General features: G+C 46.2%; 1 protein-coding gene across 2 annotated transcripts in view; it reads left to right on the forward strand.

Moving 5' to 3' along the window:
* RNFT2 (ring finger protein, transmembrane 2) overlaps positions 1–17,452 on the forward strand; it is a 72,497-nt gene extending 55,045 nt beyond the window's left edge. For both annotated transcript variants that reach the window (XM_049866532.1, XM_049866531.1), the window contains exons 8-11: positions 5,544–5,693; positions 7,191–7,256; positions 7,400–7,501; positions 14,949–17,452. In XM_049866532.1, coding sequence (XP_049722489.1) covers positions 5,544–5,693; positions 7,191–7,256; positions 7,400–7,501; positions 14,949–15,083 — 453 coding nt within the window. In that variant the 3' untranslated portion in view covers positions 15,084–17,452. The remainder of the gene's footprint in view (positions 1–5,543; positions 5,694–7,190; positions 7,257–7,399; positions 7,502–14,948) is intronic.
* Positions 17,453–18,714: the final 1,262 nt, after the last annotated feature.

The following is an 18,714-nucleotide window of genomic DNA, read 5'->3' on the forward strand; positions in this document are numbered from 1 at the left end:
ACGATTTGTGTCTTTCCACAATGTCTTCATTAGTTATTAGGCACACAGGTTCTTGGCTACCCTGGATGCCAGAGATCTCAATTCACCAGGGGAAAGGAGAGGGAAAGCAAGCAAGCTTACGGCAAATGAGGATGGTATTTGGGCTTTGTTGTTCTCTGGTCCAGGCCAACTCTTGACCACGCCATCATTGGTGGCTCAGATGTCACATCAGCCTCGGTCCCTGAGAATCTCTCGTGGATTTTTGTCATGTCCCTTGAGGACAAGGGCTTATTATCCCTTATCTCTCAACGTATGACTGAAGCAACATGTGTCGGTTCGGGAGTGAACTAAGGTAAGCCTGGTGAGCTGCTGCAGCCCACTGTTTCCTAGCTCACTGAGTCTCGACCCTCAATGTATGACCGAGTTAGCAACATCCCTAGGACCTGGGAATAAGCCCAGGCGAGCTGCCGCAGCCCACTGCTTCCCAGTCCGCAACATATGACCGAGTTAGCAACGTCTCTAGGACCTGGGAGTAAGCCCGGGTAAGCTGCCGCAACCCACTGCTTCCCAGTCCACAACATATGACCGAGTTAGCAACGTCCCTAGGACCTGGGAATAAGCCCAGGCGAGCTGCCGCAGCCCACTGCTTCCCAGTCTGCAACATATGACTGAGTTAGCAACGTCTCTAGGACCTGGGAGTAAGCTCAGGTGAGCTGCCGCAACCCGCTGCCTCCGAGTCCACAACGTATGACCGAGGTGGCTCTGGTTATGACTCCAAGTAAAGCTGAGTCATAGTGTCCCTTGTTTTGTACACACTGGAGCTCTTTGAGCCCGTTTGGTTGGTATTGATAAGTCCTTGTTTGTGACTTCGTTGGTCCCAGTGTCTTCTGTTAATAAGGTGGTTTTTCTCCTCTAGGTTACATCATCTTCGTTATCTCTTTTCTTCACATGTTTTTCGCTTCTACATTTGCTTTCAGCTAGCCTGCTCTCCACAGGAGGGAAGGAAGAAAGGAAAGAAGACGGATGGATGGATGGGTGGGAGGATGAATGGAAAGAAGGAATGTTGAATGGATGGATGGGAGAGGAGGCAAGAGGGAGGGAAGAAGGAAGGGTGGATTGACGGATGAAAGGAGGGAGGAAGAAAAACACAAAGACAGGAAAGGAGCGTTCTCTGGGAATGCCCTGAAGTCACAGAGGCATGGCAAAAGCAAGTTAAAAGTGGAAAGTTGGGAGAGACTGGGCTGTTGATCCTAGATGAGATAGAACATGCATTATTTGAGGAATTTGAGAGAAAAGAGGGAAGTGTGGGGCAGCTGAAGTCAGGTGGTTCAGGAAAACAAAGTCCAAAACATGGGTATTCTGTAGAGCCTGGGGCCTGCTGTCAAGATATAGACAGGATGGGGCAGCCCTAGTCATTCACTGAGCAGCTATACCATTGGTCCAGTATCCCATCATGCCATTGGTCATGTAAAACAAAGATGGTGGCCATCTCCCACATCTCTCCTCCGCAGCCCCCTCTGCCTTCCCACAGGCTCCAGAGGGATGTTTGTGGGAGTAAGGAGAGGAAAGTCCCTTGGGAAATGGGGATCTCACAATGGGGAGGGGGCCAAACAGCCACAAGGTCAGGCAGTTGGGTGAGTGTCCTTGATCCTTGGCAGATGTGGGAACATCTGCTTCAAGGGATCCCTGCCCATCAGAATGGAATATAAAGGGGTGGCTATAAGTCTCTGGAAACCCTGGTAGCGTAGTGGTTAAGTGCTACAGCTACTAACCAAAGGGTCGGCAGTTCAGATCCACCAGGCGCTCCTTGGAAACTCTATGGGACGGTTCTACTCTGTCCTATAGGGTCGCTATGAGTCAGAATCGACTTGACGGCACTGGGCTTGTTTTTTTTGGTTTTATAAGTCTCCATCCACATGCTAGGTATCATCCATCTGACGGATATACAATATATTTTTATAACATTTATTTTTTCTCTCCAATTTAAACATATATGCTTAGTACAAAAAAAAATTGGAAAAAGACAAAGAAAATGAATCATTTTGTATGCAGCATAGGTTAATAACAGTCTTTACCAGGATGAATATTTTTTAATTTTTAATTTTGAAATAATTTTAGACTTAAAAGTTGCAAAAATAGAGCAGAGAGCTCCCATATACCCTTCGCCCAGCTTTTCTTAATGTTAACATCTTACATAATGATAGAACAGTGAGCAAAGCCAGGAACTTAGGGTGGATACCATTAACTACTACAGACCTTATTCAAACCACCAATTGTCCCACTAATGTCCTTTTTCTCATCTAGGATTTTTTAGGATTGAATCCAGGATCCTACATTGCATTTATTTGCCATGGCTCCATAATCTTTTCCCATCTGACAGTTCCTTGGCTTTTTCTTTGTCTTTCATAATCTTGACTGTTTGGTTAATGTGTCCCATGGCCTGTTTCTTCACTGTGAAGTTACTATTTTTCTAGGATAATTTTTTAGTGGCTACATGGTTTTCTGCTGTCCAGTTCTGCCAGAATCAGCCCCTCTTTTTGTATCTTTAGTTTGTTACCTTTTTCCTGTTTTATTGTTACAAAGAGTGTTGCAGTGATGTTTCCAACTGGCACAGCCTTGCACCTCTCCCCGGTTATTTTGTAAAGATACATTCCTAGAAGTAGAACTGCTGGAGCAAAGATTATTTGTATTTTTAAGGCTATGGATGCCTGAGACAGTGTTACTTGTTTGTATGTTTGTTTGTTTTAATCGGCTTTACTGAGATATAATTTAAATACAGTAGAATGCACAAAAATATATGAAGCATACATTTCAATGAATTTTAGCCAACATACACATCCATATAACCAGCATCTCAATTAAAATATAAAATATTTCCATCACGCTCCCATCAAGATTGCTCTTTGCCCCCTGGAGGTTCACTCCCCTCACCCCTTACCCCAGGCAACCACTGATTTGATTTCTGTACTCACAGTTTAGCATTACCTATTCTAGAAAGCCGCATAAACCAGAATTATATAGTATATACTCTTAGGACTGGTGTCCTTGAGTTGACACTAATGTCTATGAAATTCGTTCATGTTGTTGCATGTCAGCCATTCCTTCAATTCTATTGCTGAGTAGTATCTTATCTTATAAATATACCACAGTTTGTCTTTTCCTCCATTATGGATGTTTGGGCTATTTCCAGTTTTGGGGTATGATGCATGAAGCTTCTATGAACATTTGCATGCAAATGGACATAATTTTTGTTTTTTAAATATTTTATGTTTTCAGTGAAAGTTTAGGAAATTGGACTCTGATTTAAAAATTTCTGTCTGTATTGTTCAGTGACCTTGGTTACATTCTTCACAATGTATCAGCATTCTCGTTATTTCCATTTTGGTTCTGTTTCTATTAATCTAGCTTCCCTGTCCCCGCTACCCTTCTCATCTTTGGTCTAGAGTAAATGTTAACCATTTGGTTTCATCTAGACAATTATTTTGAGGAGTACAGTACTCACAAGTGATATTGTTTGTTCTATGGGCCAGTCAGTCATTTGGCTGGAAGGTGACCTTTGGGAGCAGTTTGAGTTCCAAGTTTAAAGAGTATTTCAGGGCAGTAGTCTCAGAAGTTCGTCTAGCCTCTACCGTAAATGGACATAATGTTTATATTTCTCCCAGGTAAATACCTGGGAATGGAATTGCTGGCAGTAAGCTAGGTATGTGTGTTTAAGTCTGTTAGAAACTACAGGCAGGGTTATTTTCACCTTCATTTTATAGCACAGGCTATGGAAAGCTTGAGGGACTTGTCCAAGGGCAAAAGGAGGAAGGGAAGTAGAATTTGTTGACCACTACTCTGTACCAGGAACCCTGGTGGTGCTGTGGTTACGAGCTCAGCTATTAACCAAAAGGTCAGCAGCTCAAATCCACCAACTGTTCCTTAGAAACCCTATGGGGCAGTTCTACTCTGTCCTATAGGGTTACTATGAGTGGCAATCAACTCCACGGTGATGAGTTTTTGGTTTTGACTCCGTACCAAGAAAGAGCCCTGGTGGTGGAAAGGTTAAGCACTCAGCTGCTAACTGAAAAGCTGGCAATTTGAAGCCACCCAGCAGCTCTGTGGGAGAAACATCTGGCAATACCAAAAACCGAAACCTGTTGCCATTGCTTCAATTCCAACTCATAGCAACCCTATAGGACAGAGGAGAACTGCCCAATAGGATGTCCAAGGAGCGGCTTAGTGAATGCAGTGGATTCTAACTGCCAACCTTTTGATAAGCAGCCCCACTGTTAACCACTGCACCACCAGGGCGCTTCCATAAAGATTACAGCCTGGAAAACCCTATGGGGCAGTTCTGCTCTGTCACATGGGGTCAACAAAATAATCAGAGACATGTGAAGGATGTGCCAATTGGAAACATTATGAACATTCTTTATAACAAAAAAAAGTGACAAACTAAATGTACAAAAGAGGGGCAGATTATGAGTCAGAATCAACTCGATGGCACCCAGCAAGACTCTGTTCCAAGTAAAGAGTAGTGGTTCAAGGGTAGAATTCTCACCTTCCATGCAGGAGACCCAGGTTCAATTCCCAGTCAATACACCCCATGCGTGGCCACCAGCCATCTGTCAGTGGAGGCTAGTGGTTGCTATGACACTGAACAGATTTCAGCAGAGATTCCAGACTAAGAATACTAGGAAGAAAGGCCTGGCAAGCCACTTCTGAACATCAGGCAACAAAAACCCTATAGATCACAACAGTCCAGTCTGCAACTAATCATGGGGATGGAGCAGAACTAGGCACCGTGTCTTTCCGTTGTGCATAGGGTCCTCACGAGTCAAGGCCGACTCGATGGCAGCTAACAACAACAAGCTCTGTGTCAGGCACAATTCTAGGTGCTTTTCATGTTCAGCTCATGTAATCCTCAGAACAATCCTATAAGGTAGGAATTATGATTCCCACTTTGTAGATGAGGAAACAGAGACTGAAGAACGTCCAGCAATGTCAAGATTCAAACCCAGCTCAGTCTGAGTCCCAGAGTTCATGTTCATATATCAGATATTCCTCCTGCCTCCTTGGAGGGTGTAAGGGGTGGAGCTGGGAAGGAGGGCACGTGTCTCCCCAGCTCTCAGCCTCATGGCCTGGCCTCACCTGCACCCTGTGGCCCATACCCAGCCCATGGCCCCGGAGACAGCCTCCAGTCATGCCTAAGTCAGCCCTCTGGAGATGGTGTCTGGGTGCAGGGGCAGGAACTGGGCCCCACATTTGGCTGCAGCAGGAGCCAGGGAGTGACTCCACGCTCCAGTCCTCTGCCAGAGGTGTACAGTTTCTGCCTCCCTGAAATGCGACACTCAGTGGTTTGATCTTCAGGGCTGGTGGGCTACAGGCGAGGGCAGTGGGCAGGGGCCGCATCTCCCCAGCTGTATCTCGGCCCCATTAGGAGTGGGTCTGAGTGCTTTCCAAAGCTGATTAATGGTCTGCCAGTGACCTGAAATGTTATTACTGCTCAGGCCAGGGCCCCCCAACTCGGTCCTTTGGGTCTTTATGGCTAATAATAATTGATGCTCTTGGTGTGGTTGCAGGGAAAGTTCTATCTAGTCATCGAGGAGCTGAGCCAGCTGTTCCGATCACTTGTCCCCATCCAGCTCTGGTACAAATACATTATGGGCGACGACTCCTCCAACAGCTACTTCCTGGGAGGGGTCCTGATCATTCTCTACAGCCTCTGCAAGGTGAGGTGGCTTGGGGACTGGAGGAGTTACTGGGGAGTCCCCATGGGACAACCACCCTAATTTCTTGCCTGTGAAGCTCAGCATATGCTAACCTTTCACACAGTCCTCTTGACAACAACCCTTTGAGATACATACCAATATTGCTTCCATTTTATGAATGAGGAAACTGAGGCCCAGGGAGATAACATAACTTGCCCAAGGTGTCACTCAGCTAGAGATAATAGGAAGAGCATGAAACCCAGGCAGAGGTGCCCCCCAAAACCTGGAGTTTTCAACTGACGGAAAACGTTGCCACTAAACTTGTTTTCTGTCCTTCTTAAATTGCACAACCTGTACCTCCTCAAATCAGTATGCAGTCCTTCTCTCTTCATCATTATTACAAATTGATTTTTCTCCCTAACAATAAAAATACCCTCCTCTTTCTTTCTCTATTTCTGGCTTTAGAGAACTCTGGGGAAAATACATGTGTTCTTCTCTTTCCTGCCTCCCAGGAGGACTAGCCAGGCAGCGCCAGTCATCGGAGCTAATCCTACTTGCAGATTCTGATTGGTAGTGGCTGACTGGAGTGCCGGGTGGAAAAGGATTATCAGGCTCTGAACAGGCTGAGGAGTCCTGGTGGCATAGTGGTTAAGAGTTTGTTTGCTAACCAAAAGGTCAGGAGTTCAAATCGACCAGCCACTCCTTGGAAACTCTATGGGACCATTCTGCCCTGTCCTGTGTAAGGTTGCTATGAGTTGGAATTGACTCAGTGGCAATGGGTTTAGGTTTGGTGGTCAGGCTGAGAAGAAGAGTGCTGTGATCAATTAGCAATGCCTGTCCTGGGGTCGGGAGGGAAAAAGGTAGTATGCGTGCCACATATTTGCAATCCTGGCCTAGGCAGAATGGGAGACTATTGATACAAAGCAACAAGACAAAAGGCAAGCAAACCTGGCAGGGATAAGAAAGTTCGAATCTGATGAGGTGCTCTGAGAAATTCTTGAGTCAAAGACTGGGGTTGTCTTAATTTCCTAGGGTTGCCTTAGCAAAATGCCACAAAGTGGGTGGCTTTGGAGAACTGAAATTTATTATCTCACGGTTTTAGAGGCTGGAAGTCCAAATCAGGCTATCAGTCATGTTGATTCCTTCTGAGAACGCTGGGTGACAACCTCTCCATGTCTCTCTGCTGCCTTTCGGTGGCTCCCAGCGATCTTTGGTGTTCCTTGGCTTAGGGATGCACTGTCACGTGGCGTCTTCTCCCTGTGTCTGTCCTTTTTTATAAGAGACCACTCAGATGGGATCAGGACCCTCTTTACTCCGGTATGACCTCATATTAACCTAGCTGATAACATCTCAAAGACCCAGTTTCCAAACAAGGTCATATTCACAGGGACAGGCATTAGGACTTCAACACATCTTTTGGGGGGACACAGTTCAATCCATAACAGGGCAGTTGTTCAGGGGTGGTTGGAGAGAACCTGGACAACCCTTTCAACTATCACCCTGTTGTTGTCCTTTCAGTCATTTGACATCTGTGGCCGCGTGGGTGGCGTTAGGAAAGCCTTGAAGCTTCTGTGCACTTCTCAGGTGAGTAGGCTTCAGAGGGTCCCGATGGAGGTCATGGGAGCCCAAGCGGTCCTTTTCTCACCCCACAGATCTCACAGTGCCCCCGAGGCTGTCGCGCCTCTGAGAATCTAGCGCTGAGTTTGTCCCTCTCCTCCCTCACACAGAATTATGGGGTCCGGGCCACGGGGCAGCAGTGCACGGAAGCCGGTGATATCTGCGCCATCTGCCAGGCTGAGTTCCGAGAGCCTCTGGTCCTCGTGTGCCAGGTGAGCGGGGTTCGGTTGAGGCCATGGGAGGCTTGAGGCTGGGGACAGCAAGGTCCCATGAGAAAGCTGGGAAAGTCTGTCCCGTGACCAGACCTTGGGGCTCAGGGATGGGTCTTTGGGGGCAATCTGGCCTAATCAAGACTGGAATCAGTCAGACCTAGGTTCAAATCTCAGCTCTGCTTCTTACTAGCTGGGTGGCCCATCTTGTAGATGAGAAACCTGAGGCTCAAGGACATGCAGCAAGACAAGATTTCAAACTCGGCTCAGTCTGAGTCCCAGAGTCCATGTTCTTCACCAGATACCCATCCAGTGAAATGATAAAATGGTGAATACTTCACCTCCCCGAGCCTCAGGTTCCTCATCGGTAAAATACCAAATTCAGCATGACATAGGGTCAGAATATCCTGCATTTGAATCCCAGAGGTACCTGTTATGCCGGGTGGGTCACTTTGTCACCCAGAGCTGTAGGCATGATAATAACGCCTACTTCATAGAGTTATTATTATGATTAAATGAGATCATCTATGAAAAGAGCTACATTTGAATTATTCAGCCATAGAAGCTGCTGTTAATATCATTACAATCAATATTATCATTTGTTTTCATTATTAGTTGTAGGTCACTGTCATATGGTGGTAAGTGCTGCTCAGTTGCTTTCCACTCCCCAAAGGCATCCCTTTACCTCCTTCCAGCATCAGGGACAAAGATATCAATTCAGCAAATGTGTATTGAGTCAAAGCATCACAGCAGACATCAGGGTGGGGGACAGAGGGCACACACACACTGTCCCCTGCTCTCGAAGCTCACGGCCTCCCTGGGGAGACAGACACATACATAAATAACTATGAAACAAGGCAGGCAGTGATAAATGCTGTGTAAGAGAGATTCATGCCTTGTCTCTGGGGACGGGGGTAGAAAGTGAGGGATTCCAGACTGGGGAGGCTTTTAGGGGAATGGGTAAGCCTGGAGACCTGAAGGAGTGGGAAGGCATCTATCCCCCACCATGTCTTCCCAGGGATCCTTTTTGTACATTAGAAAAAAATACTTTGTGATTGCAGTTTTGGAGTTTTAGGGATTATTTTTAATTTTTTACAAAAATTTTAATTTTTTGGAGCCCCTGGGTAGTGCAAACGGTAACGCACTCGGCTGCTAACTGAAAGGTTAGAGGTTCAGGTCCACCCAGAGGTGTCTTGAGAGAAAGGCCTGGCCATCTACTTCCAAAGCAACAGGAGTTGAAAACCCTGCGGAGCGTAGTTCTACTCTGACACACGTGGGGTTGCCCTGAGTTGGAGTCAGCTCCACAGCGACTGTTTGGTTTTAATTTTATTTATTTTTAAGTTGGTCATATATTTGGACAATTCCAAATTTAAAAAGACTATGGAGACATGACAGCTCAGTGCAGTGTGGGACCTGGATTGGATCCTGAAACAGAAAAAGCCATTTGTGGAAAAATGGATGAAATCCAGTAAACTCTGGAGTTGAATTTTTTTTTTTTTTTTTTTTTAGGTACCAATGTAGATTTTTTCTTTGTGACGCTTGTACCACGGTCATGTGACCTGATAACATTAGGGGAGACTGAAATTGGGTGAGGGGTGCTTTCTTTGCAACTTTTCTGTAAGTCTAAAATTATTCCAAAATAGTTTACCTGAAAAATGTTTACAATAGCCAAGGAGCCCTGGTGGCGCAGTGGTTAAGAGCTCGGCTGCTAACCAAAAGGCTCGCAGTTCAAATCCACCAGCCATTCCTTGGAAGCCCTATGGGGCAGTTCTACTCTGTTCTATAGGGTCACTGTGAGTCGGAGCCCACTTGAGGACAACGGGTTTTCCAACAGCCCAAAGGTGGAAACAACCCAAGTGTCCATGAACTAATGAATGGATGAACAAAATGTGGCATACATGTACAATGAAGTATTATTCAGCCATTAAGAGAAATGAGTTCTGATATATGCTACAATATGGATGAACCTTGAAAACATTATGCTGAGTGAAATAAGACACAAAAGGACAAATATCGTATGATCCCACTTCCATGAAATATCTAGACTAGGCAAATGCATTGAGACAGAAGTAGATTAGTGGTTTCCACGGGTTGGGGAGAGGGGGCAATAGGGAGTTACTAAAAAAATAAAAAATTGTTTTAAGATACAAAGAAGAGAATGATGACAAGCCTCCCACCCTCTAGTTACCGACGAAGGCAAACCATTATCACCAGTTCCCTTTATAGCTGCCTACCGTTGCATTTTATGGCTAGGCCACAATTTTTTTAACCATTCTCCACTTGATGGGCATTTAATAGTTTATGATCTTCTGTTATCTTTACACATAGGGCTGTCACGAATAATCTGGGAGATGGGGAGATTAATCAAACCTACCTGGGCCCATTGTGTTGATTAAATGAGTTGATCCAGATGAATCATTTAGAAGCACACCTGGCACATGGTCAAAAAAATACTAGCTCTTATTATCACGCAAACAGGCCTGGTGGGTCAGTGGTTAAGTGCTCAGCTGCAAACCCACCAGCCACTGTGTGGGAGAACGATGTGGCAGTCTGCTTCTGTAAAGATTACAGGCTTAGAAACCCTATGGGGCAGTTCTACCCTGTCCTGTAGGGTCGCTAGGAGTCAGAATCGACTGGATGGCAACAGGTTTGGGTTTTTGGGTTTATTGTCACACAATACATTTCACACATGTGCGAGTTCTTGGTAGGATAAATTCCTAGAGGTGGAATTACTAGGCCAGAGGGTGTATGGTTTTGACAGATATTGCTAAATTGCCCTCCATAAAGAGCGTATCAGTTTATGCCTCCAGAGCGGAGTGTGACAAGGCCTCTTGCTCCCCGCCCTTACCAACACTGCGTTGTCAAGCCTTTTTTTTTCCCTTGAGCTTTGCCAATCTGACAGGTGAAAAACACTATCTCCGTGCAGCTTTCATTTGCATTTCCCTAATTATGAGTGAGGTTGAGCATCTTTTCATATGCTTCAACCATCTGTATTTCCTTTTCAGTAGCAGTGATTATTTGAGCATGATGCCAAGGTCAGAGTCTTTTTTTTTCTTTCCTTTCTGGCAATCTCTCCAAGCCTCCGTCTGTTTGTCTCTCTTCTATTCTTCTCCTGGTACCACTATCTCTTCACAAACCTGATAGAATTCTTGGGAGGGGCCAGACAAGAATCACCACTGTCCCAGATCTGGGAGCAATGACCCTGCCCAGTGGTGGCTCAGGACCACAGACATGCCCAGGCCAAGCACAAGCACACACCCTAGTCTTGCTCTGTCGTGGGGAGGAGATGGGCTGTGAGCCAGACCTGGAATGGTAGAGATGACTTTATGGGTGAAAGCACCTAATGAATTCCTAAATGCATTGAATGAATGAGTGAACAAATGAATAAATGCTTCAGGTTAAATGTTGCTTCCTCAAAGAAGCCTTCTCTGATGCTGTCTCTTCAGACTAGGCAGTGCTCCCAGCTATTTGGTTTCATAGATCTCTGGGCTTTTCCTTCACAGCATGGTTAAATGGTTGTATCAGGTCTGTCTCACCTGTGCCAGATGATTAGCAATTTAAGACTGGGGACCACGTCTGCCTTGTTTAGCAGCAGAGCTATAGTATGGCTTAGTAAACATTGGATGGATGGGGTAGGTCGGACGGATGGATGGGTGGATGGGTGGATGGATGGATGGATGGATGGATGGATGGATGGATGGATGGATGGATGGATGGATGGATGGATGGATGGATGGATGGATGGATGGATGGATGGATGGATGGATGGATGGATGGATGGATGGATGGATGGATGGATGGATGGATGGATGGATATGGATGGTGGCAGGGTGGAGGAGTTAGCAGGTGAGTACAAGCGTGGGTGGATAGAGGTATAAGTGGATAAGTGACCGAATAGATGGGCAAATGGATGGACAGGTGGATGGGTGAAGAGGTGGGTAGATGGGTGAATGGTTGGATGATGGATGAATGAATAGAGGAGTGGGATGGATAGACAGAGGAGTGGATGAAGAACCCACTAGGCCAATGGAACATCCTGTCTCCCTTTCAAAGGGTTATCAAATTAAGCTCAGTATTTAACTCCCACCCCTCTCCTGCCCAGAGCCAGGCCTGGGAAGCAGACTGTCTGTTGAAGCTAGTCAGGCAGATGCTGAGCATACCCAGAGGTTGGAACTCTTGGCTCAGACAGAGTGCATCTGCCCAGTTAGTCAGTCAAGTATCTACGGCATGCCTCCTGCTCAGGCTACAGGGGTCCAGGGAAAGGGCATTTGGAACATGAAGTCAGAAACTTGGTTCATTTGAAGGAGTCCTTTGCTAAAGAGAAGAGTTAAGAGTGCTTTTAGAGAACAACCTGGCTGCAATTCTTGGTGACTTTGTTTTAATATGCTTTATGATATAAAGGAAAAAGGGCAAGAGAATGGTGACTGTTACTGATTTTGCATTCACTGTGCCCACACTTGATGCTTTTCCAGGTCTTGTCTGTTTCTGTCCTCACAGCCATCTCATGAAGGAAATATTAGTCCTATTTTAGAGAAGGAATCTTGGGCTCAGAAAGGTGAGTGGGTTTGCCCGCAGTTCCACTGCTCCTAAATAGCAGAGTCAGGATTCAAACCCAGATCCAGAGGCCATGTCTTTTCCACCAGGCTTAACCTCTTGTTCTGAGACATTCTAAAGGCTGCATTAAAAGATGCAAGTGCTTTTCCTGGGCATTCCTGAGAATCCCCTGTCTGCCTGAGCCTGTGCACAACACACTGCCTCCCAGGAAGGAAGGAATGGCCGTGCTGAGATCAGAGCTCTTCGCACCTGCTTCCGACACCTACATCCATCCAGCCATCCGTCCGTCTGTCCGTCCGTCCGTCTACCCATCTGTCCATCCACCCATCCGTCTATCCACCCATTCGTTCATGCATCAGCTATTGATTGAGCACCTACAGTATCTCAAGCACTGACTTCCTAATCCTGAGCAGAATATTTCTCTTCTGGGACCCTCCCTGTCATTTGTCACCCAAGAATGAAAACACTTGTCTGGAAAGCCTGCATGTTAATACAGTCAAATGAGATGACGTGCAAAGATAGCTATGCGTGGGTTTTGAAAATCATAGTGCGCTGCACCAATATTCAGCATTAGTGTTTAATTCAAAGGTCTGGACATAGCTGGCCTGGTTTGTGCAATCAAAGGTCTGCGGTTAGGGGTGCGTGTATGTCTTTTCCCTGTCTGGTGGTGGTGGTTAGCTGCCGTCAGGTTGGCCCCCAACTGATGACAACACCATGCCCAACAGAACGAAACACTGCCCAGTCCTGTACCATCCCCATGGTCGGTTGTGGATCAGACCATTGCAACCCATAGCATTTTCCTTATTTTGGAAATAGATCGCCAGGGCTTTCTTCCTGGTCTGTCTGAGTCTGGAAGCTCCACTGAAACCTTTTCAGCATCATAGCAACACGCAGTAGCTGCACTCTCAATAATGTCATGTTTCACAATCTTCGAAGTACTTCAGACATCCCTTCCCACATTTTCAATGTGTGATCACTAGACACAGTCATGGTCTTCTAGGTCAGCTGGACAAGAGTACCTGCTTTCATACACTTCTTGTGTCAGTCATCTATTGCTGCAGAACAAGTTACCCTGAAACTCAGTGGCTTAAAGCAGCACACATTTATGATCTCACAGCTTCGATGGGTCAGGAATCTGGCCACGGCTTAGCTGTGTCCTCTGCTTTAGGGTCTTGCACAGGCTGCAGTTAAGGTGTCAGTCACAGCTGGGGTCTCATCTGAAAGCCAGGCTGGTGAAGGATCGGCTTCCAAGCTCAGTCATGTGGATGCTGGCGGGATTCAGGAGCTTCACACAAGCAGCTTCTCAGCCTGTAATGCTCTCTCTCTACCACCCAGTTAACTCCTGTACATCTTTCAGACATCAACTCATGCATCCCCACCTCCAGGAAGCCTTTCTTGACCACACCCAGATCAGTCTGGCCATCCTGTTATACACCCCCGTAGCACCATGGAGCTCTCCTGTAGAGCAGTATCTACAACTGGGCACCTACTGAATGCTGTGCTAGGAAAGGGTTTACAAGGAGTTTATAGTCTGGCCTGGAAAAGGAGATAATAAATGATAAACATAGGATAATAATTATAGTAAAGGTAATATTTGTAGAGTACTTACTATTTGCCAGGCATTATTCTAAGTGATGTTAATTTTTTTACTTTATCTTGCTTAGATTTTTATATTACTATTTCCCCCAAACCTTTTATTTTGAATAATTTCAGCCCTACAGAAAAGCTGAAGGGCGTTAGATTGAACGTCCTTCTATCCCTCACCCAGATTTGCAGATCATTAACATTTTACCCCATTTTCCTTTTCTTGGTACAATTTTTTCCCCTAAACCAGTTCAGAGTAAATTGCAGAAATGTTGATTCTTCATCCCTAAATACTCAGTGTGCATCTCCTAGGAGAAGGACATTCTCCCTCATAACTACAATTCCACTTTCACAGCCAGGAAAACTGATATAATATTATCATAATCAGATTTCCCCAGTTGTTTTTGAAATGTGCTTTATAGCTAGGGCTTTTTTTCCCCCATCCGGAATCCAATCAAAAATCATGTACTGCATTTGGTTGTCATGTCAGAGTAGTTTTCCTGTGTTAATTAATCCTTCTATAAGGGGGTTACTAATATTATCCCCATTTTGCAGATGAGGAAAGTGGGACTCATGGAGCTTAAGTCACTTGCCTAAGTTTATAGAGCCAGAAAATGGTGGAGCCTTCTGGCCTCATTCATCATTGATCATTCTGGTCCCCCTGCCTTCTACTCAACCCAGCAGCCAAAGGAATCCTTTTAAAACATTGATCAAATTAGGTCATGCCTTTGCTCAGAGCCCTCCCAGGGCTCCCTACTTCTCTCAGAATAAAAGCCGAAGTCCTCACAATGCCCTACATGGCCCTACACTGTCTGCCTCCCCAGCACCTCTCTGACCTCATCTCCTCTATTCCCCTCACCCCTGCCCCAGCTCAGCCATATTCTTCTCCTTACAGTTCCTCCAGCAACCAGGCACACTCCTACCCTGGGGCCTTTCCACATGCTGTTCCAGGTACCAGAAATGCTGTTCCTCCAGATATCATCAGGGTCACTCCTCACCATCTTTTAAGTTTTACCCAAGTGTCACTAATCTCACTGAAGTCTTCCCAGGCCACCCTGTTTAAAATCACAACCCTCTGAAGCACTCTGTATCCACCCCTTGCCTACTTTTTCATCCTACCACTTACCACAAACTTTCTCTGTATTTTAGTGATTTATTTTGTCCATCATCTCCCCCACAAGAATGCAAGCTTCCTGAGGGTGGGGCTTGTCTGTTTTGTTTGCCGCTGTGTCCCCAGCTCCTAGAGCCGAGGGAGGCATGCTGTTGATGCTCAGTAACTAGTGGCCGGTCATGCTGATTCCTGTCCCCCCAGCATGTATTCTGCGAGGAGTGCCTGTGCCTCTGGCTGGACCGCGAGCACACCTGCCCGCTCTGCCGCTCCGTTGCTGTGGACACCCTGCGATGCTGGAAGGATGGGGCCACCTCTGCGCACTTCCAGGTGTATTAGGGCCGGAAACCGAGGAATCAATGCCAGGCCCTCTGCCGCCCTCCCTTTTCCTTCCTCTCTCGTTCTGTGTGAGCAGTGCACCCTTCCCCTGTAAATGGGGAAGCCTTCCTCCAGCCCCAATGGAAGTCAGTTGAAAGGGAACTGATAATACATAAAGTCCCACCTCTTGGTTATTTTAACTCGTGGTGACCTAGTACCTAAGGCTGTGAACCGGGAGGGTCCTGAAGAGCCCTGCCTCTCCACAAAATGGCCCAGGACCACGGATTAGAGTCACTATGAAGCATCTTCAGTGTACACATGCTAGGCCCCACCATATACCTATACTCATTTAATGTACCAACCACTTAGCATGTACCAGGTACAGTATCTCGCATCCTGCTTGGGATTCCTTAGGTAATACAACAGGTCTATGATAGAGGTACTGTTGTTTCTCCATTTTACAGATAAGAAAACTGAGGCACAGAGCTTGATGTGGTGACTTCGCCCAAGGTCACCCAGCCAGCAGTGGCAGGCCAAATTTCCAACACAGGCCTGCCTGGTCTCAGAGTCTGCTTTGTTACCCACCAGTGCTGACCATCCGCTCAGACGCCCCAGGTGCAGGGCCCAGGAGAAGTGATTTAAAAAATCACAACAGGTGACTCTGATGCCCTATCTGGTTAAGGGTCAGTGGTCCAGGTTCGCAGCATGTTAAGAGTTGGACTGCATAGTGTATGCTAACAGTGAACATCATCTCCTAAAATCTAGTAGCGGCCGAATCCACAGAAAGACTGGGTCCTTAAAATTACTATTTTTCTGGGCTGTGCCTGGGATGCTGAGTCACATGTGAGTATCAAGAAAGGCAAGCTACAGCCCAGATATGGGTACCACCCAGTCCCCACTCCCATCTGTTTGTTTTTTTTTTTTTAATTGTGCTTTAGGTGAAAGTTCACAGCTCAGGTTAATTTCTCATTCAAAAATTTACACACATAGTTTCTGACATTGGTTGCAGTCCCCACAATGTGACAGCACACGCCCCCTTTCCACCTCGGATTCCCTGTGTCCATTCCTTCAGTTCCTGTCCCTTCCTGCTTTCTCATCCTGCTCTTTGACAGGAGTTGCCCGTTTGGTCTCATAATGTTTGATTGAACTAAGACACACATTCCTCACATGTGTAATTTTTTGTTTTATAGGCCTGTCTAATCTTCGTCTGAAAAGTGGGCTTTAGGAATGGTTTTGGTTCTGGGTTAGCAGGGTATTTGTGGGGCCATAGTTTCGGGGGACCACTCCCATCTTTATTTCTCTCCTCTTCCTTCTGTCCTTGCCTTCTCCCTCACTTAAGCCTCAGGCCTGTCAACAGCTCCTGTGGAGATTGTCTTCTCCGCCAGTAGCCTTCAGAGCAAAAGGGACGATCCATGTTATGGGTTTTTCCACAAGCCACAGTGGTGGCAAAGAGCACAGTTGCAATCAGTGTTTCTTTTTGTAATGTCTGTAACAAAACTCCTTCTCCACCTGTGAGACCCTCCCCCCTTAGAAGTCTGAGATACGATGGAACAGGTGACCACATAGAAGCCACTGGAATCTTGCCTGCCCTACCCCTCTCCCAACTCTATTCTCTCATTGTCAGCCTGAGCACAACCGGCTGGTGCCCGCGGCGTTACCAAGAAAGCAATCTGTAAGGCTGGTAAGCAGATTAGCCTGCGAGCCCCAGAAGAAATGGTGGGCCCCTGGCTACCCCCTCATCCTGAGCCTGTATTAACATGCTCCTCACCCTTGTAGATTCAGGGCATCTGCCCCCGGATGCCACCAAGCCAGCACTTTTTCCTTTGCTTGACAACCCTGGCTCTTTCTCAGTACCCAGCAAGACATCTCTTCCAGGGCAGTGTGGCATCTTTCAAGCTCTGTTACTATGGAAATGGCCGTGATGTTATAATCCCACTTGCCCAGATAATCAAGTAGGAAGGGGAAGCCAAGGGAAATGGGGCTGGATGGGTGTGGCTGCTCTATTCTCTACGCCTTGAGGAGTAACTGAAGGAAGGCAACAGGAGCTTCTGTCATTGGTTTTTGTCAGAAAGATCTCCCTGCCTGCAGATGCCACCAAGGAAGCACAATAAATTAGAGCTGGAGAAGACTTATTAAAGGGGCCGCTTGGGATGGAGCAGACAAAGCTGTTTGTTGGGAGTCAGACCTGGGACCTCTGATTCCAAACTCTGCATGGATTTGGGAAGTCACTTTAACTCCCTGTAGCCATCTCCGTGGTGACAAAATGTAGTATATTACCTGCTGGGTAACAGTGTAGCTTACCAGTGAATATGCCAGTGGTTTTCTCTAACATTCTGAAAATAATGAGCCATGCCTCTGATGCTGTAAAGAGCATGATATGTGGGGTGTGCTCGGGGGTGGGTGGGCTGGTTTAATTTAGGATTTTATTTATTCATTCCAAACCCTCTGCGGGGAAGCCCCATCTGGAGGTTTCCTTGTGGGTGGGAGGATTTAACTTCTGCCCAAAAGAGGAAATGTGGAGAATGCCATGTTCTAAGCGTCAAAGAGGAAAATCGGGCTGCATGGTTTCCCCAATGCTAGTTCAACAGCAGCCTGGAGTCCCTGCTGTAAATCAAGAACAACATTACTCTCCTTTGCCCGTCTCGGCTCTGTAACTCATTTGCTGTAAGAAGGATTAATCAAGTATCAAGTTCACAGTCTCCTGCTCTTAATATTTTATGATTCACTGACTCGAGTTCCACAAATATAAAAGAACTTGAGAATAAGAAATGCGATAGAATTAAAAGGCATGATTTGGACCCGGGTATAATTTCATCACTTCCAAAAGAGGAGAGCGTGCTAAACACTGGGGAGGCATCCAGACTGCTATGACTTGGAATTGGAGAGAGGAGATGTGAGGTGACTGTTGGAATCTTCTAGTACTTGTGCTCTGAGCCAAACAGAGCTGCCTGTGGTGTTTTTAATGTCGTAAGTTCCCGTCTGCTGATAAATATCACCCTTCAATGTAACCTGTGTTTGTGGTCTTGATTCTCCTTTCCCCTGTTGGAACCAAGTGGAACTGTTTTAGAACAAATGAGAAGTACATGGTTGTTCAATGTATATGGCTTCCAACCGGTTTAAACCGGTTTACTCGTGGCCCAGGAAGCGAAACCAGAACAGACTCAAATTGTTGGAATTCGAGTGATCCAGAGAGATAACTGGAATGACAAAAATTACAGGTTGAAGCCCTAGAATGGGAGACTTGGAAGAGGTGTAGTGAGCCCTTTCAGGAGCCTGATGCATGAGATTGGATTATTGCCAAGACTGTGGAGAATGACACATTCGAAGTGGCTCAGTCAGCCACCATCTTTGAGTGGCGTTTCCTGCTCTGCTCAAAATCCATTAGGTGAGAGATTTGGTTGCTATACAACATGTACACTGCCCTTGTTTTCTAAGAGGGAGATTAGGTTTCTAGCAGGGCCTCAACTCAATTTTTTGTTCAATTATCCATCTGGTTCACCCAAATTTTTAAAAAATTTTTAAAAATTGGATCTGTTCCAGTTTTGGTTCCTCATCCATGACTGAACCAGGAAGAACTGGCTCAAAGCCCTAGTTCAGTGGAGTTATCCTTCAAGCAGACCCTACTGAGGTACACGTGATTTACTGTGGAAGC

The sequence above is a fragment of the Elephas maximus genome, chromosome 22 (assembly GCF_024166365.1).
Source record: "Elephas maximus indicus isolate mEleMax1 chromosome 22, mEleMax1 primary haplotype, whole genome shotgun sequence".
Lineage (NCBI taxonomy): Eukaryota > Metazoa > Chordata > Mammalia > Proboscidea > Elephantidae > Elephas > Elephas maximus.